The following is a 27,123-nucleotide window of genomic DNA, read 5'->3' as shown; positions in this document are numbered from 1 at the left end:
AGATAACCACACAAGTGCACCTCAGCAGGATGATATTCTGTGGCAGGGCCAAACACTTGACTGGCTTTGAAGGAACAGCATGTTGTTTTGAGTTACAACACTGGAGGGAAGGTTGAAGCAGATTCAGTGCATTATAGGAGGTTTTAAGAAGGCTGCAACCCGGGGGAGAGATCCACAATGTGCCTTGTCAAGCAATAAAGTCTTAGTAATGTGACGTACAAGGATATTTGGTTGTAGGAATCAACAGCTAAAGAGCCTTGGCAAAAAAGCTGCCACATCACAAGAAAAATGAGGTGAGGTGGATACGTTAGAGGGCTACAACATGTTCACAGAATTCCACGCACATTATGCATATACTAATAATACATATTTTATTGAATCACTTACAAAAGCAACACCACTACCCTGTGGTTACATCTCAGTCATCCAGAAGCAGAGCTTTCTATCGCCGCCGATCACGCACAGCGGGAGCGTGCGGTGCCAACTCAGGCCAGAGCCCACCGTGGCCGAGCCGATCGTCACCGGCTGTGAGGACATTGAGGTAAGGGGGACAAAAAAAATAAATGTCGGTCCAAAGAAGGTAACACAAAATACTGCCACCTGGCTTCTTACCAACCTGTGGGTGGCCAAGATGGTGGATGAGCAGCTGAGTGTTGACCTTACCCGGACATCCGGTGGTGGCGAAAAGGTTTTCGTTAGCTCGAGACCACCTGAGGGGAAAGAACACATTTTTGAATGGCATTTCGACACAACGAGATACATTCTTTCTGTGGGAAAAGACTGCAAAAGATGAGCTGGGATATTTACCTGTGATTATTTCACAAATGAAGAGCCTCTTGAGAGCGCAGACATCCACTACAACCAAAATGCTGCTCTTTCGTATGCAAATGTGAATGTAAAGTATTTCAATATATCCATTGGCCTTTCCACCAAATTGACGCCATTCATTGGCATCCCCAGTAAATGAAAATGTATCATAAAATTAACTGTAAAATAAAACAATTTATCAAGCAAAATGTTGTACTTTCATATAATTACATATTTAATTGCCGTATTTTTCGGAGTGTAAGTCGCACCGGCCGAAAATGCACAATAAAGAAGGAAAAAAATATATATAAGTCGCACCGGAGTATAAGTCGGATTTTTTGGGAAAATTTATTTGATAAAACCCAACACCAAGAATAGAAATTTGAAAGGCAATTTAAAATAAAGAATAGTGAACAACAGGCTGAATAAGTGTACGTTATATGAGGCATAAATAACCAACTGAGAACGTGCCTGGTATGTTAACGTAACATATTATGGTAAGAGTCATTCAAATAACTATAACATATAGAACATGCTATACGTTTACCAAACAATCTGTCACTCCTAATCGCTAAATCCCATGAAATCTTATACGTCTAGTCTCTTACGTGAATGAGATCAATAATATTATTTGATATTTTACGCTAATGTGTTAATAATTTCACACATAAGTCGCTCCTGAATATAAGTCGCACCCCCGGCCAAACTATTAAAAAAAACTGAGACTTATAGTCTGAAAAATACGGTAATACAATCTAAAAGATTAACTACTTTGAACTTGAAAAAGAGCATTTGTTGTATGTTCACTTCCTATAATTACACTTTAACATCATTTGAATCCCTCAGAAATGTTATACTTTTTTCCTTGACTTCAGGATCAACGATATACGTTTCTGGATCAAAATTTTTCACAAAGTTATCGTTGTTGGCTCTCACAATGTCTGCATGTTTTGCATTGTTGATGGTGGGGAAGGGATCTGCGGTTCCTACCTCTACGTCACGCGTTCACGTGACTGGCGAGCTCATTATTTCCCAAAATGGCTCGGGAATCTCCATGGGATTTGATACTATTTTCATCATATCTATTTACTCGCAAACTTTCTAAGTCTTTTGGTGTCATGCATCAGATATACACTACCGTTCAAAAGTTTGGGGTCACCCAAACAATTTTGTGGAATAGCCTTCATTTCTAAGAACAAGAATAGACTGTCGAGTTTCAGATGAAAGTTCTCTTTTTCTGGCCATTTTGAGCGTTTAATTGACCCCACAAATGTGATGCTCCAGAAACTCAATCTGCTCAAAGGAAGGTCAGTTTTGTAGCTTCTGTAATGAGCTAAACTGTTTTCAGATGTGTGAACATGATTGCACAAGGGTTTTCTAATCATCAATTAGCCTTCTGAGCCAATGAGCAAACACATTGTACCATTAGAAGTGATAGTTGCTGGAAATGGGCCTCTATACACCTACCGGTATAGCTCGGTTGGTAGAGTGGCCGTGCCAGCAACTTGAGGGTTCCAGGTTCGATCCCCGCTTCTGCCATCCAAGTTACTGCTGTTGTGTCCTTGGGCAAGACACTTTACCCACCTGCTCCCAGTGCCACCCACACTGGTTTAAAAATGTAACTTAGATATTGGGTTTCACAATGTAAAGCGCTTTGAGTCACTAGAGAAAAGCGCTATATAAAATATATTTCACTTCACTTCACTACCTGTATGTAGATATTACACCAAAACCAGACATTTGCAGCTAGACTAGTCATTTACCACATTAGCAATGTATAGAGTGTATTTCTTTAAAGTTAAGACTAGTTTAAAGATATCTTCATTGAAAAGTACAGTGCTTTTCCTTCAAAAATAAGGACATTTCAATGTGACCCCAAACTTTTGACAATAGTGTATATATATAATAGCTTCAATATAAAGACCATTTGTTTTGCCACTCTCCTGGTACTTTAATAACGCACATTTTGAAAATGCTGGCCAGGGCGAAGAGTATTAAAACTCTGTCCTCAACGTGTACCGTATTTTTCGGGCTATAAGTCGCAGTTTTTTTCATAGTTTGGCCGGGGGTGCGACTTATACTCAGGAGCAACTTATGTGTGAAATTATTAACACATTACCGTAAAATATCAAATAATATTATTTAGCTCATTCACGTAAGAGACTAGACGTATAAGATTTCATGGGATTTAGCGATTAGGAGTGACAGATTGTTTGGTAAACGTATAGCATGTTCTATATGTTATAGTTATTTGAATGACTCTTACCATAATATGTTACGTTAACATACCAGGCACGTTCTCAGTTGGTTATTTATGCCTCATATAACGTACATTTATTCAGCCTGTTGTTCACTATTCTTTATTTATTTTAAATTGCCTTTCAAATGTCTATTCTTGGTGTTGGCTTTTATCAAATAAATGTCCCCAAAAAATGCGACTTATACTCCAGTGCGACTTAAATATGTTTTTTTCCTTCTTTATTATGCATTTTCGGCCGGTGCGACTTATACTCCGGAGCGACTTCTACTCCGAAAAATACGGTAGATGTCAAACAGAGAGTTTTGGCTTGTATCTGATGGTCATTTCCAAAGTACAATGGTCAACAATACTGGCTTGCTGGCTTTAAACACACTTGACTAAGGACTTATTGTATGATTAAAACATAAACATACACCTACTTTCCCGCTTCATTGATGAAAAGACGTATCAAAATGGGCTCTGAGCCACGCTACTGCTACACTCACCATCTATGATGCAACATTCCTGCCAGCGCCAATGATGGTCAGCTGTTTTGGAATAATGATGGGACAACTTTGACAGCAAAACTTTTAGTTTTGTGTCATGAAAAAGGTGCAAAATGATCTCAAGTTTTTAACCTTTATTCAACAACAGAGTAGGAAGTTATTTACTTGTGTGTGTTTGTTCCATTTGTGTAGCAATAGATGGCGGCGCTACCTGCTGTTTTGAAAGATAATGTACACAGATAATGTACACTTCAGTGCACATGTTATATATCACTAAGTGCATGATTAAATGCGTTATAATTCCAAGAGAGATGGGTTTCACAGCAGCACACACGCGTGTGCACGCTATGCCACTTAAAACAAACATTCATAATGTTTCCCTGGCTCTGTGTAAGTGGGGGCTGATTTTGAAGATACATTGTACGTCTAGAATATCACAATTAACATCATCACATTAACAGAGGCGTAATGCCCCCATGTCAACTGTGGCTGCTTTTCCCGGCCTCTGATTGGACAAAATGTGCATGACAGCTGGTGTTTCTGCATTTGCGTGTAGACACAGACTGTTTTGAAACTACCCTCGTGTGAATGGAGATCGTTTTAACACCGGATATGCGTTTTTTTTAAAGTTTCAGTGTTTGTGCGTACATGGCTTTAATAGGATGGCACACAGGGACCCTAACACAGTAGCCCCTTTTGATTATTCTACAAGTCCCATGGTCTACAGGAATAATTGTTTTTTATTACATTTCACCTATTACTGGGGGCGATAAATGTCAGCACAATCTCGTTACCTAAATGTTTTTATAAATCTTTTACTGAACCACGGTAATTTGCTTAGTGTCAACATGCTAATAGCATAAATGCCACATCTAAAACTATTTGTTAATTTTATGCTAAAAACTAACTCCTGTCACTCAAATGAGTTGCCCTTGGCTTAGGAATATTGAAAAAAAGTTGCTTGAGATGGAACAATACGCATTTTACGTAGGTCAATGTACAAAACCCAAAACCCCAAATCAGTCCATTTTAGATGAGCTCTGGCCCAGCAAAGCCGGCAGCGTTTATGGGTGTTGTTAATAAATGGCTTTGGCTTTACATAGTACAGTTTTAACTTGCACTTACAGATGTAGCGACCAACTGCAGTTACTAACAGTGGTTTTCTGAAGTGTTCCTGAGCCCATGTGGTGATATCCTTTACACACTGATGTGGGTTTTTGATGCAGTACTGCCTGAGGGATCGAAGGTTACGGGCATTCAATGTTAGTTTTCAGCCTTGCTGCTTACATGCAGTGATTTCTCCAGATTCTCTGAACCTTTTGATGATATTACGGACCGTAGATGGTGAAATCACTAAATTACTTGCAATAGCTCGTTGAGAAATGTTGTTCTTAAACAATTTGCTCAGGCATTTGTTGACGAAGTGGTGACCCTCGCCCCATCCTTGTTTGTGAATGACTGAGCATTTCATGGAAGCTGCTTTTATACCCAATCATGGCAACCACCTGTTCCCAATTAGCCTGTTCACCTGTGGGATGTTCCAAATAAGTGTTTGATGAGCATTCCTCAACTTTCTCAGTCCTTTATGCCACTTGAGCCAGCTTTTTTGAAACATGTTGCAGTCATCAAATTCCAAATGAGCGAATATTAGCAAAAAATAACGTTTTCCAGTTCGAGTGTTAAGTATCTTGTCTTTGCAGTCTTTTCAACTGAATATAGGTTGAAAAGGATTTGCAAATCATTGTATTCAGTTTTTATTTACGATTTACACAATGTGCCAAATTCCCTGGTTTTGAGTTTTGTAGCATAAATGCCACGTCTACTGCTATTTGTTAATTTTCTGCTAAAACTAACTCTTGTCACTCAAATGAGTGATGAGGAATATTGAAATAAAGTTGCCTGAGATGGAACAATACACATTTTACGTAGGTCAATGTACAATAAAATCAGATTCATAGTTGAAAAAAAATTTACAAGCAAGTGGCATCAATTAGTTGGAATGAGCCACGTGCACGCAAAACTAAAATACCTTCTTCTCATTGTAAAATAAGGACATGCAAAAAAAAATACACTACATTAAATAGGTACATCCCTAACTGATTAATTCAGATGTGGGTTTAAATACTTTTCATCCCATTGTATGAGATGCACTACATCAGTGTTTCCCACACATTCATTTATTTGTGGCGGCCCGCCATGAAAGAATTACGTCCGCCACAAATAAAAAAAATAAACTTTTTTTTTTTTTGTCCTGTCCAGCTTCTCAGGCAAATCATATAGTTGATGTAGATGCCCATATAGGCTGTTCAGATTTACTTTACAAAAGAGAAGTGTAGGATACTTCTCTTGTTGCCTTATTTGTATTTGACCACTACTGTTTTCTGTTTATTTGTTACTGACTGTGGCAGGACACCTCTGCCTCTGTTTCACTTTATGTTGCTTGTAAATAATATGGTTGTAGTAGTAGGCTAAAGTTAAATTATTTAGTATGCACTAATTAAAGGGGCAGAGCTTTAAGAGACATTTTAGCTTTTATATTTTATAAGATATATTTTTTGTAAGAACCACAATTAATACATATATTTCAGTGAATAACTTATTGTTCAAATCTGTATATATAAATATGCACATAAAGTGTTGTAATTATATTGTAAAATGGATGGATGGATGGATGGATGGATGGACATTTAAAACAAAACTGTTATTATTAATTAGTAAGTATACCTTTTTTGAGCCTTTTTAGAGAAAATCATATCATTGTAGTAATTTATGCAAATCACTCGATGATGTCATGGTGACCACGCCCATAGCCACGCCCCCACCGCCACAGGTATCTTGGCAGTTTATGGGAAACACTGCTACATCCAGTACATAAACAGACATTATTATTCCCCATCTAGCATTTAAAGAGGACTCCTGCTACGTTACTCCCTGGACTAGAAAATAATCAACTGTGCAAACATCACAACAATTTAGGAAACAGGAAACATATCTCTTTATAGCCTTACTTATGCGAGAAGTGTTTTGGTATGCTTAAAGCACAGAAGTGAAACGCAGGAGGAGCACGCATGTAAATTGTAACCTTGACAAGACGGCTGGTTTAAATAGTATTTACCTGCCAACTATTTTATGAGCGGATAAAAAGCTTCGCCTTTCCCTATTTTTAGGCAGCAAATGTTTCTTACTTGAACTGCTGTGCTTTATCTCGGTGGGCCGGCCTTTTCTCTTGAGGGTAGCTGCAATCCGTAAAACACAACTTGCTTAGTCAGCATTTTTAACAAACACGAAGCATGGGTGTCTTGGTGGCACCTGGAGCGCGTTATGTCCCAGATGAGCCAGTCGTTGCCTGCCACAGCGCCCACTTTGATGGTGTTGGTGAGGCACCAGTCAGCAGAGGTGAGAGGCGACTGGCCAGAGTCCAGAGACAGGATGGCCTGCTGGGTCACTAGGTCATAGAAACGAATGGTGCCTTTCTTCTCTGCCACCATCAACTGAGGAAGATATCCACATATTCTAGTTGCGCTTACAGTCAGAGCATTCTTTTTTCTTTTAATCAAGTGCCTACCTTGAAGACTTCCTCTGGATGCCAGCAAACGCTAATGCCAGGAGAGCGAAGTCGGAACGTGGCAGTCTGACTTCCGTCCAAGTCCCACACCCTGGACAAATACAAATGCACAATGACCATGTGCCTACAGTGACAACAAAAGTTAATATTCAATGTGTTCTTCTACGCCACCACTTCTGAAATTAAAACACTGTAAAAATACATTTTCTTGTTGTAGGCACAAGGGCAGGGATGTCAAACTGGTTTTCATTGAGGGCCACATCACAGTTATGGCTGCCATCAGAGGGCCGATTGTAACAGCCAATAATGTATGAATTTGCCTCTGGATTTCATTATTAATTATATAAATTGTTTTAATTAGACTGTCGATTTTACAGTAAAAACTTTACATTTACAGCATCCATCCATCCATCCATCTTCTTCCGCTGGTATGGATGGTAACGTAGATCAACCGGTAAATTGAGAACTTTGCCTTCCGGCTCAGCTCCTTCTTCACCACAACGGATTGATACAGCTTCTGCATTACTAAAGACGCCGCACCGATCCACCTGTCTATCTCACGATCCACTCTTCCCTCACTCTCTTCCCTCACTCTCTTCCCTCACTCGTGAACAAGACTCAGAGGTACTTGAACTCCTCCACTTGGGGCAAAATCTCCTCCACAACCCGGAGATGGCACTCCACCCTTTTCCGGGCGAGAAGAGGACCATGGACTCGGACATGAAGGTATTGATTCCCATCCCAGTCGCTTCACACTCGGCTGCGAACCAATCTAGAGAGAGCTGAAGATCCTGGCCAGATGAAGCCATCAGGACCACATCATCTGCAAAAAGCAGAGACCTAATCCTGCAGCCACCAAACTAGATCCCCTCAACGCCCTGACTGCGCCTAGAAATTCTGTCCATAAAAGTTATGAACGGAATCGGTGACAAAGGGCAGCCTTGGCGGAGTCCAACCCTCACTGGAAACGTGTCCGACTTACTGCCGGCAATGCGGACCAAGCTCTGACACTGATCATACAGGGAGCGGACCGCCACAATCAGACAGTCCGATACCCCATACTCTCTGAGCACTCCCCACAGGACTTCCCGGGGGACACGGTCGAATGCCTTCCCCAAGTCCACAAAGCACTTATAGACTGGTTGGGCAAACTCCCGTGCACCCTCAAGGACCCTGCCGAGAGTATAGAGCTGGTCCACAGTTCCACGACCAGGAGGAAAACCACACTGTTCCTCCTGAATCCGAGGTTCGACTATCCGGCGTAGCCTCCTCTCCAGTACACCTGAATAGACCTTACCGGGAAGGCTGAGGAGTGTGATCCCACGATAGTTGGAACACACCCTCCGGTTCCCCTTCTTAAAGAGAGGAACCACCACCCTGGTCTGCCAATCCAGAGGTACCGCCCTCGATGTCCACGCGATGTTGGTGAGTCTTGTCAACCAAGACAGCCCCACAGCATCCAGAGCCTTAAGGAACTCCGGGCGGATCTCTTAGTTGCCAGAATTTTGCCATTAAATTGACATTGGTTTTTACAACATTATATTGTTAATGGAGAAACAGTACAAGTTCCTTTTTTATTCTGGCAATTTAGTTGACAGTTTTTCTACTGTAAAAACAAATGTACTGTCTTAATACACCGTTAAAAACTAAATTTTACAGTAAAATTACGGCAGCTCAGTCAACAGAATTTTAACGCAAAAAATGGTAATTAATTTAAATTTACAGATGCTGTAAAGAACACCGTAAAATGTATTGTAATCTTTTTTTATTTGATGGGTCGTTTGCTTTAAAATCATAAGTCAAGCAGATATTTAAGTATTTATTTCTTCTTAGACAAAAATTTTTTGGAAAGTATGATAATATACTGTAATATTTGTTGCAATTATGGATACTATCAAAGTTTAAAAGGCATGCAATTTCAAGCAGTACATATATTTTTTTCTGTCAAAATGAAAAAAAATCGATTACATTTAGTGAGAAAATATTAAGTATTTTTACATATATCATTTCCAGGTGTTTGCGGGCCAGATCTGGCCCCAGGGCCTTGAGTTTGACACCTGTGCACTAGTGCTTTCATTTTGTGTCGTTGACAACACAGGAAAGCAGAGAAAGTGATTAGCAGAGTCAGGATCCGCTTGACGGCTTCACTGCAGAACAACCCTGTTTTACAGTAGGAAAAAGACAATCACTGTTACGGAAAGCTGGCTTTGCTTCCCATGTTGACTTTTTTTTGACAAGATTACCCAAAAAAATGCAACAAGTGTTAGGCCAAAAACAAACCGGTGTAAAGCAAAGAGTGTGAAGTTCCTCAAACGTCGACATGCTCGTATTTTCCCCCAAGAATCATAGGCTTACTTTCTTACATCAGACGCATTCGTTTTGCTCTGAGCCTTTCTGCTGCACTCTCTGAACTTTCATGATTACACAGGGTACTTGTGTTTATTTGATATAATTCAAGATTTCGTTGTAGAAAGCCACCACTTATTTAGATCTGTCTGCCATCTAAAGCAAAGGAATTGTTAAGCGTTCCAGGAATTCAATTTGCATGTCAGTCTGACTTTCGCTTACAGGGGAAATCGGGAGCCTCCTTTTATTGCTTTGATAGCGGGGGCAGAGAGGGAAATATCCTGGCGTCTCACTTCCCTGTCAACAGAGCAAATGTTTGGCTCTGGGCGGCCCGCTGCCATTCAGCTTGTTCAGAGTCCAGGAGTCTGAAGCGCTGGACTCGAATGGTCAAAAGTCATTTGAGGAGGATGTCCGACCCGCTGTAATTGATTCAATAACTCAGGGAGACATGTGATAGCAAAAGCAGCTGTGAACGTGCACATGGATGTAATGAAGGACTTGGACAAAGGAAGCTGTGGTTCCTGAGAACTGGATCTATGGTTAACCACCTTTGAATGATCCTTCCATGGGAAGAAAAGGTGGAGACAAGGGCACAGGGGTTGCAGAGAGAACAAGGTCTTGGGAAGAAAGGGAAAGGGGCTGAATGACAAGATCAAGAAGACTACCTTGAAGCCCCACACGGTACCTGCAAATACCAAGCAGTCATCTAGCTGACGACATGATTAGTTTCAGACGGGAGGCCTCTGTTAACGCTTGACATTGTGGAATAAAGAATATTCCCCGGCACCCCCACAGACCACAGCAGCAAAACAATGACTCTACCTTATTTTTTCAGAGGGCTCGCCAAGACCAGCTCGATTGCATGCTACTCCACAGACGCCAAACTGTGGTCAACCGCGCTAGCCTTCAAACAGGGAACACCGGCATCCCGAAAAAACAAAAGCTTTGCCGAACAATGTAAAAAAAAAGGGGAAAAAAAAAAGACTTGACACTGATGACCTGCTGAACGCTGCATCACTCAGGAAGCTCAAAAGGACATCTGTGCAGACACTACTACACGAAAAAAAAAGAGTACCTAGCTTGCAGACAACCACAATGTACCCCACCAGGTGTCCGCCATAAATGTTCAAACAGGTGTCATGGAGCAGCAGCAGGTGCTTGATAGCTTGTAATAAAGCCAGACAACTATATGATCTCTTCTGAGACTGCAGTTTGGCCTTTTGCTCTTTAGGTGGCGCATTTGTAGGTGTTTAGGCTACATGAGGCAAGTGCAAACCTGGCCCGAGGACATGGGAGTCGGCGGCGTTGGGTTGCGTGTTTTGGCGGACGCCGAGTTCCCACAACTACAGGGGACAGTGATGACAAAGCTCAGCAAACTTATAGTAGAGGTGGCGCAGCCAAGAAAAACAGAGTGATGGAGAGGTCACGAGCCTTTACATGAGAGTGTACGTTTCCCCTCCCCACCTTTTTTTTCTTATTCATAAGAGCCACTGTTTCTTCCCCTCGCATTTGTGTGGGCTGACTGGAAGCTCCTCACCCGTTAACTTGATCTATCCTTTGTTCCGCCTCAGTCTTCCTCCGGTGCTATGTATTTTCTCAACATGACAGAGTTTAAATCTTTCAGCAGATGGAGCACACTGCTGTTTTCTCTGGCCGCTCACAGGAGGGTGGCGAGCCCAAGGTGCCGGACCAGGGCCCTGAGTGAGACCAAGCCAGCACTGATAAAAAAGAACCAATATAAGAACTATGACATAACGAACCAACAAAAAACAATAATTAACCACTTCATTAGAGACAATATGCCCAAGTGTCAAACTTCAGCTTAGTTTGCTAAATCCTCCACACTTTCATGTGCCGCTGGTTCTGCAATGAGAGTGAATGGAAACTTGAACCAAAACAAGTGGCTGAAAAGCTGAAGGAACCCTATTGAGGGGCCCTCTTGAGGGGCGTGTCCCAGAGGTGAACCTTGCTGCTCATTGCACACTTTTTCCAAACTCTATCATTAAATCAAAAAGGAACATTCAGGGAAGGGGTGGTCTTTGTGAAGGTTCCCCCCTCTCTGCTCGCCCTAAAAGAGGGAAAACCTTCTGCGGCTAATTGGATTTCCATATTTAAGCAATTAGCCAAACAGCTCGGCGCTTACGCACAGTCACAGCAGAGCGTGTTGTGCTTAGCATCATGTTACACTGTGGAAACACGGCCAGGACTTTCTGAACCCGTAACAGAAAACAGAACTCCAAACCAGAAGGCGGCAGCGCACACACATGCGTAACACACGTATTGTACATGGAAATACTAAAAACAATGTGGACCTGCAAGTGTGGTCATCGCTGACGGAAGCAATTTGCTTCCCTTCAGAGGGCTCAAACACCAAATGGTTAATGTAGCTGCTGTGGCCCTCCATCACCTGGGAGACAAGAAAACACAGAACAAAACTTAGAAAAAAATACAATCTCACAGCACTCGATCGATTGCAACTGGACTGAGCAGTTTGTCTTAAAAAAACGTTGCGCCACTCATCCGAGTAGGCTTCATCAGTTCATGCTCATAGATTTAGGGATTGGTCAGATCTTAATGTTTGCCTTAAATTGGCCAGATCTAGTCTAGCGGCTGGTGCCAAAACCCCAAATATGTATACTTCAAAACCAGGAGGGTGTGCCTGGGCAAGGATGGTTTCGCCCTTTCGTAGTGAGAAAAACAACTGTTTTGATGCCCTCCTGTTTTTGGAGTATAAATATTTGGGGTTTTAGCACCAGCCGCTTGATGAGATCTGACCAATCTAAGTCTAAGACTAGATCTGACCAATCTAAGTCCATGAGCATGAACTGATGAAGCCTACTGAGGTATAGGCATCAGCCGCTAGACTAGATCTGATCAATCTAAGTCTAAGACTAGATCTGACCAATCTAAGTCCATGAGCATGAACTGATGAAGCCTACTGAGGTATCAGGCACCAGCCGCTAGACAAGATCTGACCAATCTAAGTCTAAGACTAGATCTGACCAATCTAAGTCTATGAGCATGAACTGATGAAGCCTACTGAGGTATCAGGCACCAGCCGCTAGACAAGATCTGACCAATCTAAGTCTAAGACTAGATCTGACCAATCTAAGTCTATGAGCATGAACTGATAAAGCCTACTGAGGTATCAGGCACCAGCCGCTAGACTAGATCTGACCAATCTAAGTCTATGAGCATGAACTGATGAAGCCTACTGAGGTATAGGCACCAGCCGCTAGACTAGATCTGATCAATCTAAGTCTAAGCCTAGATCTGACCAATCTAAGTCCATGAGCATGAACTGATGAAGCCTACTGAGGTATCAGGCACCAGCCGCTAGACGAGATCTGACCAATCTAAGTCTAAGACTAGATCTGACCAATGTAAGTCTATGAGCATGAACTGATGAAGCCTACTGAGGTATCAGGCACCAGCCGCTAGACAAGATCTGACCAATCTAAGTCTAAGACTAGATCTGACCAATCTAAGTCTATGAGCATGAACTGATGAAGCCTACTGAGGTATCAGGCACCAGCCGCTAGACTAGATCTGACTAATCTAAGTCTATGAGCATGAACTGATGAAGCCTACTGAGGTATAGGCACCAGCCGCTAGACTAGATCTGATCAATCTAAGTCTAAGCCTAGATCTGACCAATCTAAGTCCATGAGCATGAACTGATGAAGCCTACTGAGGTATCAGGCACCAGCCGCTAGACGAGATCTGACCAATCTAAGTGTAAGACTAGATCTGACCAATCTAAGTCTATGAGCATGAACTGATGAAGCCTACTGAGGTATCAGGCACCAGCCGCTAGACAAGATCTGACCAATCTAAGTCTAAGACTAGATCTGACCAATCTAAGTCTATGAGCATGAACTGATGAAGCCTACTGAGGTATCAGGCACCAGCCGCTAGACTAGATCTGACCAATCTAAGTCTATGAGCATGAACTGATGAAGCCTACTGAGGTATCAGGCACCAGCCGCTAGACAAGATCTGACCAATCTAAGTCTAAGACTAGATCTGACCAATTTAAGTCTATGAGCATGAACTGATGAAGCCTACTGAGGTATCAGGCACCAGCCGCTAGACAAGATCTGACCAATCTAAGTCTAAGACTAGATCTGACCAATCTAAGTCTATGAGCATGAACTGATGAAGCCTACTGAGGTATCAGGCACCAGCCGCTAGACTAGATCTGACCAATCTAAGTCTATGAGCATGAACTGATGAAGCCTACTGAGGTATAGGCACCAGCCGCTAGACTAGATCAGATCAATCTAAGTCCAAGCCTAGATCTGACCAATCTAAATCCATGAGCATGAACTGATGAAGCCTACTGAGGTATCAGGCACCAGCCGCTAGACGAGATCTGACCAATCTAAGTCTAAGACTAGATCTGCCCAATCTAAGTCTATGAGCATGAACTGATGAAGCCTACTGAGGTATCAGGCACCAGCCGCTAGACTAGATCTGACCAATCTAAGTCTATGAGCATGAACTGATGAAGCCTACTGAGGTATCAGGCACCAGCCGCTAGACTAGATCTGACCAACCTAAGTCTATGAGCATGAACTGATGAAGCCTACTGAGGTATCAGGCACCAGCCGCTAGACAAGATCTGACCAATCTAAGTCTAAGACTAGATCTGACCAATTTAAGTCTATGAGCATGAACTGATGAAGCCTACTGAGGTATCAGGCACCAGCCGTTAGACTAGATCTGACCAATCTAAGTCTATGAGCATGAACCGATAAAGCCTACTGAGGTATAGGCACCAGCCGCTAGACTAGATCTGACCAATCTAAGTCTAAGACTAGATCTGACCAATCTATGTCTAAGACTAGATCTGACCAATCTAAGTCCATGAGCATGAACTGATAAAGGCTACTGAGGTATAGGCACCAACCGCTAGACTAGATCGTGCGCTAGCTGGACCACTCAGCTGTGCATCAGTTGGTGACGCCTCTGTGCTGCTGACTTGTCTCCACTCAAGATGATCCCCTGCTGGCCCCACTATGGACTGGAGTCTCACTATTATGTTAGATCCACTATGGACTGGACTCTCACTATTATGTTAGATCCACTATGGACGGGACTCTCACACTATTAACTAGATCCACTTAACATCCATTGCACCGGTCACCCAGGGCTCCCCAGATCTGCGGTCCCTTCCAAGGTTTCTCATTGTATCCCATTGAGTTTTTTCGTGCCCTGATGTGGGATCTGAGCCGAGGATGTCGCTGTGGCTTGTGCAGCCCTTTGAGACACTTGTGATTAAGGGCTGTATAAATAAACTTTGACTGATTGATTGACCAAATGTTCTAGTGCGTTAATTGTCACTAGATCTGACCAATCTATGAGCATGAACTGATGAAACCTACTTGGATTAAAGGCGAAACGCAATCTAAAACAAACTGAAAAGTCCAGTTGTGATCGATTGAATGCCCTGAGAATACAATGACCTGGATGAATGAGAACATCCAAAGATATGTGGCCGCAGATGTTGAACTACCTTGACCTCATGGCGATCCTGAAGATCCGAAGTCAACAGGCGGAGTCTTCTGTCGGCTGCGGCCGTGCAAAATCTGCAAAGGCAAGCAATGGAAGGTGTGAAAACAAAGAAAGAACATGCGAAAGAAAAACACAGCAGAAGGCATGTCACTCTAAACTCCGTGTGCACGGAGAACGCTGGTGCGTGTGGCTGAAAATTGGACTGCAGTCAGCAGAATCCTGCCTGGTAGATTCTAATTGCACGCTAATGTAAACAGAGAGAAAAACAAGAAGTTTTGCTCGGGTCAAGGACTTCCCTCTAATCAGGCGCTGCCTATTATTGGCAAAATTACACCGACTCCCCCTTGACAAGGAAAACACACGCATGCATTACCAGAATCAACAGACGGCAGCTCACACGTTTTCAGCACAAATCACACCTAGAGAAGATTAGATATAACCCCTCCAAGCCCCCACTGTGAAGAATGAGCACATTAAGAATGCTATTAGAACAAGCAACGTGATTGTCAAAAAGGTTGCTATTAGAAGGAGAGCACCACTCAGCAGTGACACAAATCCATCAGAGACTAAGGACTTTGCCGTGTATTCTTCTGTTTAATATACCGTACTAATTTGGTTTGTACCGTGATTCTGCCTGAACCATCTAATGCACAGGTGTCAAACTCAAGGCCCGGGGGCCCAGATGTGGCCCGCCACTTCATTTTATTTGGCCCTGGAAAGCCTGGAAATTATATGTATCAATAAAGTACTGTAACTTTTCTTACTAAATGTATTATTTCTTTCCATTTTGGGAGAAAAAATATATATGTACTCCATGTAATCGCAAATTATGTTAACTTAAATATTGTCTAATTATGCAAAAATATATCATCAAGCATTCAAACCATTTTTTTAATAGAAATAAATACTAATAATAGTGATTTCAAAGTAAGTTATCCATCAAATGTTGCAATGTAAAAGTAGCAATAGATTTCATGGTAAAATTGTGAAATTTACTGTGGTTTTTACATCACTTTTCTCTACCTGAGGGTTCCTGGTTCAATCCCCACCTTCTACCAACCTAGTCACGTATGTTGTGTCCTTGAGCAAGACACTTCCCCCTTGCTCCTGATGGGTCGTGGTTAGGGCCTTGCATGGCAACTCCCGCCATCAGTGTGTGAATGTGTGTGTGAATGGGTGAATGTGGAAATAGTGTCAAAGCGCTTTGAGTACCTTGAAGGTAGAAAAGCGCTATACAAGAATAACCCATTTACCAATTAAATGAAAAAACAGTACCGTATTTTTCGGACTATAAGTCGCTCCGGAGTATAAGTCGCACCGGCCGAAAATGCATAATAAAGAAGGAAAAAAACATATATAAGTCGCACTGGAGTATAAGTCGCATTTTTTGGGGAAATTTATTTGATAAAACCCAACACCAAGAATAGACATTTGAAAGGCAATTTAAAATAAATAAAGAATAGTAAACAACAGGCTGAATAAGTGTACGTTATATGAGGCATAAATAACTAAATAACCAACTGAGAATGTGCCTGGTATGTTAACGTAACATATTATGGTAAGAGTCATTCAAATAACTATAAAATATAGAACATGCTATACGTTTACCAAACAATCTGTCACTCCTAATCGCTAAATCCCATGAAATCTTATACTAGACTCCAGGGGTCCCCAAACTTTTTGACTCGGGGGCTGCATTGGGTTAAAACAATTTGGCCGGGGGCCGGGCTGTAATATATATATATATATATATATATATATATATATATATATATATATTTACTATATATATATATTTACTATATATATATATATATATCTAATATCTAATATATATATATATATCTAATATATATATATATACATATATATCTAATATACATATATATATATATATATATATATATATATATATATATATATATATATATATATATATATATATATATATATATATATATATATATATATATATATATATATTAGATATGTATAGCGCACTTTCCGCGCGCGCGATGATGTCACGTTATCGATGAGAAAATGCATTTTTAGACAATATGATTTGCCTGAGCGGCTGGGAGACACCGTGAGTAGCAAGCGGTACAAAGTGGATAAGAAAAGACAGAAAAAAAAATTGTATTTATTTTTTTTTTAATACTTGGGACTTCCCGCGGGCCTGATTTTGGACGCTGGCGGGCCGGATCCGGCCCGCGGGCCGTAGTTTGGGGACAACTGGTCTAGTCTCTTACGTGAACGAGCTAAATAATATTTGATATTTTACGGTAATGTGTTAATAATTTCACACATAAGTCGCTCCTGAGTATAAATCGCACCCTAACTATGAAAAAAAACTGCGACTTATAGTCCGAAAAATACGGTACTTTTTTTACTGTAATAAACTGTGGTGCCATTTTGGCATTTACAGTAATACACCGAAAAATCTACCATGTTGATTTGGGGGGGAAAGAAATACAAACTGGCAGCTCAGGTGCTAAATTTCACTACATTTTGAGGTGAAATTATTGCAACTCACCATATTTTTTTTACATTTTAGTTTTTAAAAAATCGACTAATAAAATGCATTTAAAAAATGGTTTAATAATAGTATTCACTGTCAGAAGCGGCCCTCTGGGGCCAAACATAACTGCGATGTGGCCCTCAGTGAAAACCACTTTGACACCTCTGATCTGATGATTTGTAATCAAAAATCAAGAACTCTCTTGGTAAAGACCTGGGGCCGTACTTATCAAGCTTCTTAGAATTACTCCTAAGAAGTCTGCTAAGAGTTGACTTAAGAGTAAATAAATTCTTCGCTGAAAGCTGCACTTAAAAGTTAGTTATCAAGCGTCTTACTCACACTTTCAGCGAAGTGTAGGACTGAATCTTAAGTGTCACACTCAGAGCTGAATTACGACATTACTATGTGTCGTAAACGGAATTTTAGGTGACGTAATTTCTGTGTCCATAGAAATGACCAATCACGGAAGGGAATCCCTTGTCTAAGAATAAAGAAACATCTTAGAAATATTTAAGTGGACAATGGGAGTGTATATTTTGACAATAGACTACAAAATAATACAAAACAAACAAACAATATTGTCAATGAATCAAAAATAAATGTTTCCTTTTTGTTGCACCTTTCCTGCTTCCTGCTCCCAGACCGTAACAAAGAGGCAGGGGAGACACTTCTCCAGGATGTATGCTCGGGGCAACACCCTTCACTTTACCCGGCCGTGGGTCTCCACACCACGGACGACTTCAGGGTGAATGATTAGTCCGGCGATTAGTTGCAAATCTTGCTTTATTGATTGCTTGCACACAGCCAATCCAACACAAAACAAACTAGTCCCCGCCCGCACTCACGCTACCGCTCCCTCTCTTCTCTCGCCCACACACTCACTGACGTCACTCACCTCACATGCTGTAACCTAGCGTATGTGTGTGCAACACACATACGCTACTCTCATAACATTTTCTTTCCAATTCATTAATTAGGCAACTAATTTGAAACTGGTGTGGGTGGCTCTATATATACTAGTCCACTGCAGCCACATGCAGAAAACAACAAGGAATCGAAAATTATTAAATCTGTGACAAAAATAATACCTGCCTCTGTCTAAACGATACCATTTGATCAGCTGCTCGTCATCAAACAAAGATGAACGTTCGCGCACGTCTCTCGCCTCAGTACCATCCCCTGCTGGCAACTCCTAACCACTTAAGACACCTCTGAAGGTCTCTTAAATATCGTGGAGAGTAGGAGTGATTCTTAGACTTAAGAACGTTGATAAAAAGCTTTTATTCTTAAGTTTGAGAGTAGGACTAAATTTCGCAAATTTTCAGGACTTAAGTGTAAAATGGCACTCTAAGAAGCTTGATAAGTACGGCCCCTGATCTCCCGGACTGTGTGTGTATATTGAGTCATGTGGCTTCCCTCTGTGAGCTTTCAGCCATGTTTAATATTCAAGCTGCTGTGCTGGACAGCGGCTACTCGCTACTCAAGTACCCTCCAGTTCTTCCCCCCCCTCCTCTCCCAAACTCTCCCTGGGCCAGCGCCTGACGTGAGCCAGCAAGACCTTTCCTGGAAGGCGCAGCTTACGTGCGCACCACAAACAGGGATGGAACCCGAGTGGCGGGTCATCAGTGCAATAACAAGTGCGCACGTCACAGAGCTTGGCTGCGGGAGCCTGCGGTGTGGAGCGCAACGGCCCAGGAATGATTGCCTTGCCTTTCTCTTTCGATTACGCAATCACGCCTCGACACCTCCAAGAGGGAACACGGGACCCTCTGATCCACCTCTGAAATTAGGAGAGGGCAAAGCGGTGCTTTCTAACAATCTAGTTAAACGGGTTTCGCTCTTCAAAAATACTTGGCTGCCTTTCAGGCAGCTGCAGTGGCAGCGAGAGAGACACAGCTGCTGCTTGTCCTGGACAGAATTAGGAATTAATAATTATCCCGCAGATGAGAATGTTTGTGAAGAGTGAAGTCTGGCACCTTGTTTGAGCACTTACATAACAAAATTCACATGAAATGCAAGACAAGACACATGAACAGCGTCAATCTCCACTCCCGTTTCTGCCAGAAACTTTCTTGAAGTGGATTACAAATTCAGAAGTCGCAAAAGTAGCACCTGATGGTCGGAATCCTGTCCAGATGAGATTCAGGGCTCCAGGCGAGAGCGTCCACTCGCAATTCGTGATGAAACGCACGGAGAACGTTAAATTTAACTCCTTCGACGTCCAAATCCTCCTCCTGTGGTCACAGAAATATAGAAAACTGAGCCCATGTGCTGATATCCTTTACACACTGATGTCGCTTTTTGATGCAGTACCGCCTGAGGGATCGAAGTCAGGGTTTCCTACACATTCATTTATTTGTGGCGGCCCGCCACAAAAGAATTACGTCCGCCACAAATTTAAAAAAATAAATACATTTAAAAAAAAATTAAATTTTTTTTTTTTTGTCCTCTCCAGCTTCTCAGGCAAAGCATATAGTTGATGTAGATGCCCATATCGGCTGTTCAGATTTGCTTTACAAAAGAGAAGTGTAGGATACTTCTCTTGTTGCCTTATTTGTATTTGACTTTATTAAATGTATTTATATTAGAAACACAACATGTGTATATAACAAAGGGTGCAAAGTCTGCAGGCAGTAGGAAACACATGGTTAAGTGTAGGGAGTAAAACTGATGGCAGTCTAAAGTTCAAGATTTTTGGAGCTCTTTGTTCAGTGGATCAGATGTTTGATGAAGCTCTGTGTCTATCTACCACCACTACTGTTTTCTGTTTATTTGTTACTGACTGTGGCAGGACACCTCTGCCTCTGTTTCACTTTACGTTGCTGGTAAATAATATGGTTGTAGTAGTAGGCTAAAGTTAAATTATTTAGTATGCACTAATTAAAGGGGCAGAGCTTTGAGACATTTTAGCTTTTATATTTTATAAGATATATTTTTGTAAGAACCACAATTAATAAATATATTTCAGTGAATAACTTATTGTTCAAATCTGTATATAAATATGTACATAAAGTGTTGTAATTATATTGTAAAATGGATGGATGATGGATGGATGGACGTTTAAAACAAAACTGTTATTATTAATTAGTAAGTATAAATTTTTTGAGCCTTTTAAGAGAAAATCAAATCATTGTAGTAAATTATGCAAATTACTCGATGATGTCATGGTGACCACGCCCCCACCGCCACAGGTATCTTGGCAGTTTATGGGAAACACTGGAAGTGCAGTGATTTCTCCAAATTCTCTGAACCTTTTGAGGATATTACGGACCGTAGATGGTGAAATCCCTAGATTCCTTGCAATAGCTGGTTGAGAAATGTTGTTCTTAAACCGTTCGACAATTTGCTCGCGCATTTGTTGACAAAGTGGTGACCCTCGCCCCATCCTTGTTTGTGAATGACTAAGCATTTAATGGAAGCTGCTTTTATACCCAATCATGGCACCCACCTGTTCCCAATTAGCCTGTTCACCTGTGGGATGATCCAAAAAAGTGTTTGATGAGCATTCCTCAACTTTCTCAGTCTTTTTTGACACTTGTGACAGCTTTTTTGAAACATGCTGCAGGCATCCAATTCCAAATGAACTAGTATTTTCAAAAAATAAAGTTTACCAGTTCGAACATTAAGTATGTTGGAGTTAACACACTTTTTGTGTCTTTTTACACATTGAAATCAGAAAGGACGCAGATTTTTTTTTTTTACCGACTCCTGCGTGTTATTGTTTTCGTCATGGCGAGCAATAAACCCAAGAAGCGGAACAAATGGCTCACTTATGAAGATGGAAATATGTTTTGCACGGCATATAAACGGGCTGATAAAAAGAACACCTTTACGACCGGGTGCGCTAATTTTTAAAGATCCAGCCCCACCAGGCACCGGTTATTGGTTGCACCTTTCCTGCATGTTGCTCCCAGACCGTGGTCGAGGAGCGCAGGGGAGATGTTCCCTCCAGGGCCGATGTATGTCGATTCCGCTCTTTGGTCGGAATGACGAGGTCGTCGATTTGTTCCAACTCTTTATTTATGTTTTCCACAAAGCAAAGTGGACATCCACCATGCTAGTAACACTCCTGAACATGATAGCGCTCCCTCTCCTAACTTGCCCACTTACTTACACACGTCATTCACCCCACATACCGTCATTCTTAAAGGAGAACACACAGCTTATGGCCATCAAGAAGCCAGAGATTAAATTCTAGAGGCATTGAGTGCCACTGTATTAAATGACATTGAAACTTACTTGCAAAATTCTAAGTTTGTTGGCATTATTTGCCATGAAAGTGTAGATGTGGCGGTTTTTAAACGACTGATGATCTACATACAGGAGAGAATAATCAATAATTAATAGGGGTGTAACGGTACGTGTATTTGTATTGAACCGTTTCGGTACGGGGGTTCCGGTTCGGAGGTGTACCGAACAAGTTTCCACACGGACATATTAAGTAGCGTAACGCATGTTCTGTAAACAATGCACACCGAGGCACAACACACGGCATACTAGCAGCTAACGGGCTACGATAGACTGACCATACGTCCTCTTTTCACCGGACATGTCCTCTTTTGCGGAGCGGTCAGGGCGGAGTTTCTTAAATGCCTCAAATGTCCGGCATTTTGAGTTAGGGTTGCGTGTATTTTTAATGTACGTTCAGGGTTAAGAAGGGGTTAAAAACAAAACAAACTGTGCACACAGCAGCATTAGTGAGGGAGGGGCAGAGACAGAGATAGCGAGAGAGTTATGATAAACGCGCATGCGTCGCCAGGCTCTGCTTTTTATCCATAGATTTATCAGATTTAATTTTTTATTATCTATAGCAGGGGTGTCAAAAGTGTGCCCCGGAGGCCATTTGAGGCCCACAGCTAATAATACTATTAAAATAAACAAAAACATAACAAAAGTGAAATAAAAAAGCTTAAAGGTTAAATGTAATTTAGAAAAAGTTGCAATGTTGACTAATAAAACAAAGCTGTTTTTTTTCTTTCAAACTGTCATTGCTCAAAACATAATATTGAATCAAAATCAATGTTATTATGAATTATTGACCTATCCAAGGTTCTGATTACTTCACATCAAACATTCCACTAAGAAAAATATTTTTGGTGGAAGATTTTGCAAATTTGGTAAATAAATAACCCAAAAATTTATATTTTGTTGTTTTCTTACTGTACCGAAAATGAACCGAACCGTGACCTCTAAACCGAGGTACGTACCGAACCGAAATTTTTGTGTACCGTTACGCCCCTAATAATTAGTCATATAAATGTATGCCCTGGCACACCATTATCATAATTTTATGACCGAAGCAAAGAAACGTTTTACACTTTTATACTGAAATAAATACACCTACAACTCATTAAATGAAAACATAGCAAAAAATGCCAGCAGTGGTAAAGTTTAGATCTATGAAGGAAAGAAGAAAGTGAATCATTGTTTATAACTGAATACATGTATGTGATTTCTTTTGTATATTTTTTTTTTAGGAATTAAGTAACGTTTATGACAACCTTTTTCCAAAACACAATATACAATGTGAGATATAACAGGATAAGGCATACATTTATCATTTGTTTTCAAAACGGTTACAAAAAAGTTGGACCCCAAAAATTAACTGTGGCACCCCATTTTTATGACTTGATGCAACACTGATCTTGTCTTTGCAGTCTATTCAACTGAATAAAGGTTGAAAAGGATTTGGAAATCATTGGATTCTGTTTTTATTCACCATTTACACATCGTGCCAACTTCACTGCTTTTGGGTTTTGTATTTTGAGAGTACATACTTAAGAGTAGAGGGGGTTAAGATGACGCAGGTCTCACCTGGAAGACGCAGGTGCCCACCACCACATATTGGTTCCCACCGTAGGCCAGCAGAGAAGCGGGCGTTCCCGAAGCGAAGGGACTGAACTCGACCACGTGGACGTAGTCGTCACAGGGTACCGTGTAGCTCGGAACTCGGCTTGTATCGTCCGACATGCCGAGTGTCCTGGTTCTGCCCATTTAAAATCACAATCTCCTGTAAACATATTTCCAAAGAACAAAAATACTTATTCTAAAATTATGTTTACATCAAATTTGCAAGTAAATTACATAAAAATAAAAGTAATCAATATATGTTCACTGTGCCTGATACACTCACCAGTCACTTCATTAGGTACTCCAGAATATTACGTAATTAAACAAACCCTATAGAAGAGTATCCTTCTCACAAAGATAATATGGTTATGGTTAGAGATGTCCGATATAAATGCTTTAAAATGTAATATCGGAAATTATCGGTATCCGTTTCAAAAAGTAAAATGTATGACTTTTTAAAACGCCGCTCTACGGAGCGGTACACGGACGTAGGGAGAAGTACAGAGCGCCAATAAACCTTAAAGGCACTGCCTTTGCGTGCCGGCCCTATCACATTATATTTTTGGCTTTTCACACACACTAGTGAATGCAAGCCATACTTGGTCAACAGCCATACAGGTCACACTGAGGGTGACCGCATGAACAACTTTAACACTGTTACAAATATGCGCCACACTGTGAACCCACACCAAACAAAAATGACAAACACATTTCAGGAGAACATACGCACCGTAACACAACATAAACACAACAGAACAAATACCCAGAACCCCTTACAGCATTAACTCTTCCGGGACGCTACAATATACACCCTTCTCGGGGAGAGCATGTCCAAAATTCCAAGCTGCTGTTTTGAGGCATGTTAAAAAAAATAATGCACTTTGTGACTTCAATAATAAATATGCAGTGTTTCCCACACATTCATTTATTTGTGGCGGCCCGCCACAAAAGAATTACGTCCGCCACAAATAAAATTAAAAAAAATGTTTTAAACTTTTTTTTTTTTTTTGTCCTGTCCAGCTTCTCAGGCAAATCATATAGTTGATGCAGATGCCCATATCGGCTGTTCAGATGTACTTTACAAAAGAGAAGTGTAGGATACTTCTCTTGTTGCCTTATTTGTATTTGACCACTACTGTTTTCTGTTTATTTGTTACTGACTGTGGCAGGACACCTCTGCCTCTGTTTCACTTTACGTTGCTGGTAAATAATATGGTTGTAGCAGTAGGCTAAAGTTAAATTATTTAGAATGCACTAATTAAAGGGGCAGAGCTTTAAGAGACATTTTAGCTTTTATATTTTATAAGATATATTTTTTGTAAGAACCACAATTAATAAATATATTTCAGTGAATAACTTATTGCTCAAATCTGTTTATAAATATGTACATAAAGTGTTGTAATTATATTGTAAAATGGATGGATGGATGGATGGATGGACGTTTAAAACAAAACTGTTATTATTTATTATTTAAAGAAGGGAAAAAACATATATAAGTCGCACTGGAGTATAAGTCGCATTTTTTGGGGAAATTTGATTGATAAAACCCAACACCAAAAATAGACATTTGAAAGGCAATTTAAAAATAAATAAAGAATAGTGAACAACAGGCTGAATAAGTGTACGTTATATGAGGCATAAATAACCAACTGAGAACGTGCCTGGTATGTTAACGTAACATATTATGGTAAGAGTCATTCAAATAACTATAACATATAGAACATGCTATACGTTTACCAAACAATCTGTCACTCCTAATCGCTAAATCCCATGACATCTTATACGTCTAGTCTCTTACGTGAATGAGCTAAATAATATTATTTGATATTTTACGCTAATGTGTTAATAATTTCACATTTCGCACATAAGTCGCTCCTGAGTATAAGTCGCACCCCTGGCCAAACTATGGAAAAAACTGCGACTTATAGTCCGAAAAATACGGTACATCACTATGAACCGGGAAGTAGGTCCCCCCCCTTGTTTTACTTTCTTTTTTATCCAAGAAAAAGTTGTTTATTTATTTATCTTATTTTATTTTATTTTTTAAAAAAGGGCCTTATCTTCAACAGACCAGGTTGTCAATGAAATTAGATTTTTTTAAAGGGTTTTTTAAACCAGGCCCAGTCCAGATAATGTCCAAGTCGGACACAGCATCACACACCTTCATTCATGTACACAGAAAAAAGTTAGGGAACACAACATATTGCATATAATTTATAAACAAAACACTTTGCATTCCATTCGAAAGGACGTTCCCTTTAGATTTCCGATCCTTAACATTTTACATTTATCATAATTAAGCTTAAGCCCAGATTGCTGTGAAAATATGTCCAAAAGATTAAGAAGGTTCCGCAAACAATGAGGAAAAATCTTATCTTTGTGAATCAGCCTTTTCTGACATGAACTTCATCAAGAACAAACACAGAACACGCCTCACTGATGCACATCTGCAAGACTCACTCAGAGTTGCAGTGTCAAGTTACACACCAGAGTACAACACACTAGTTAACAGCATGCAATGCCAGGCTTCCCACTAACTGACAAAGAAACAGATAACAGATTTGGTGTCCAGTTCAAAGTGTGACATGATTTAAAAATTTGAGAGTTTACTTTTGTATTTTACATGAGTTATTATTTGTACAAACATGGTGCAAAGTAATTCATGATTTGTTAAAAAATGTTAGTGGCTAGCTAGTTAATCAATCAATCAATCAATCAATGTTTATTTATATAGCCCTAAATCACAAGTGTCTCAAAGGGCTGTACAAGCCACAACGACATCCTCGGTACAGAGCCCACATACGGGCAAGGAAACATGTTAACATGGGATATTGTGATTTCACAAGACTGTCTTATAAGTGATCATTTGAAAATGTTCAATTTGAAAAATGTGCACTTAGAGAAAATATAAAAATAAAGTGTTGCATATTGATATTTATCTGTTTCTATATATATTTATTGTGAGAAATCATTAAGATGATCAGTGTTTCCACAAAGATAAATATCATTAATTATTAATAATAACATAGTTAAAGGTTTATTGAGCAAATTGGCTACTTCTGGCAATTTATTTAAGTGTGTATCTAACTGGTAGCCCTTCGCATTAATCAGTACCCAAGAAGTAGCCCTTGGTTTCAAAAAGGTTGGTGACCCCTGCTGTAGATTATTCTCAAAAGTCTAATTTCCTTCTGTTGTTGAGAATATTTTTACATTCTTGGATTAGAGGTTATTATAGTTTGCTTGAATTTTAGCTGTTTGAATATGCACCAAAATCATTGAATTTCAATATTTTTGATTCAACATATAAAGGGTTTGAATGTTCTCCGTAGCCAAAGTTACGTTTTATTCTTGCTGACCTCTTTTGTAACCAGTTTAGAGAATACAATTTACTTTTGTAGTCAATTACTATATTCAGTCAGCAAAAAAATAAACATACAAAATAGGCTTAAACAAATGTTGACAGCGGAAGTTTGTAGAAAAACACAATTATAGTAGAAGTACCTAAGTCATTTTACAGAAAAGTAACCTTTCGCTCACGCAACTGACGCAAAAGTTCCGTCTAAGTGCTAAATATTCACTTTAAGCATCTTATTTGGTTTAAAGTTTGTATAAAGATAGGAATTAAAACGTTACCTTTACTGCAGTCAAAAGCAGCGCGGTTGGGGTTTCCGGTCTACTACATCCGGGTTCCTGCTGTGAACGTACCACTGCGGGTAAAACATGGGGGAGCAGTTTAGTAAAGACTTAATACAACTTTTTAATTTACTTAGTAACG

At 40.3% G+C, this 27,123-nt stretch overlaps 1 protein-coding gene across 2 annotated transcripts; it reads right to left on the bottom strand.

Moving 5' to 3' along the window:
• Positions 1-345: 345 nt before the first annotated feature.
• Positions 346-27,123, bottom strand: nup37 (nucleoporin 37). 2 transcript variants are annotated; one of them, XM_062066409.1, is made up of 10 exons: positions 26,982-27,123; positions 23,313-23,508; positions 19,611-19,732; positions 14,982-15,054; positions 11,776-11,870; positions 7,118-7,208; positions 6,862-7,043; positions 6,738-6,788; positions 613-710; positions 346-525 (listed from the first exon to the last, which is right to left on the bottom strand). In XM_062066409.1, exons 2-10 carry the CDS (start codon positions 23,490-23,492, stop codon positions 443-445), a joined length of 975 nt encoding a protein of 324 aa, XP_061922393.1. In that variant the 5' UTR covers positions 23,493-23,508; positions 26,982-27,123; the 3' UTR covers positions 346-442. The 2 variants fall into 2 exon arrangements, with proteins under 2 accessions (XP_061922393.1, XP_061922392.1); XM_062066408.1 differs by having other exon boundaries at positions 617-710.

The sequence above is a fragment of the Entelurus aequoreus genome, linkage group LG12 (genome assembly GCF_033978785.1).
Source record: "Entelurus aequoreus isolate RoL-2023_Sb linkage group LG12, RoL_Eaeq_v1.1, whole genome shotgun sequence".
Classification (NCBI taxonomy): domain Eukaryota; kingdom Metazoa; phylum Chordata; class Actinopteri; order Syngnathiformes; family Syngnathidae; genus Entelurus; species Entelurus aequoreus.
This window is presented reverse-complemented; position numbering and strand designations above follow the sequence as displayed.

Bases quoted from the DNA above. Each gene is read 5' to 3' on its own strand.
- nup37 (XM_062066408.1), bottom strand. From the start codon at position 23,492: ATGGGCAGAACCAGGACACTCGGCATGTCGGACGATACAAGCCGAGTT. The intron at 11,871-14,981 runs GTAGTTCAACAT...CTTGTCTCCCAG, and splicing joins AGGATCGCCATGAGGTCAAG to GTGATGGAGGGCCACAGCAG. The intron at 7,209-11,775 runs GTCCACATTGTT...GTATTTGTCCAG, and splicing joins AGCGATGACCACACTTGCAG to GGTGTGGGACTTGGACGGAA.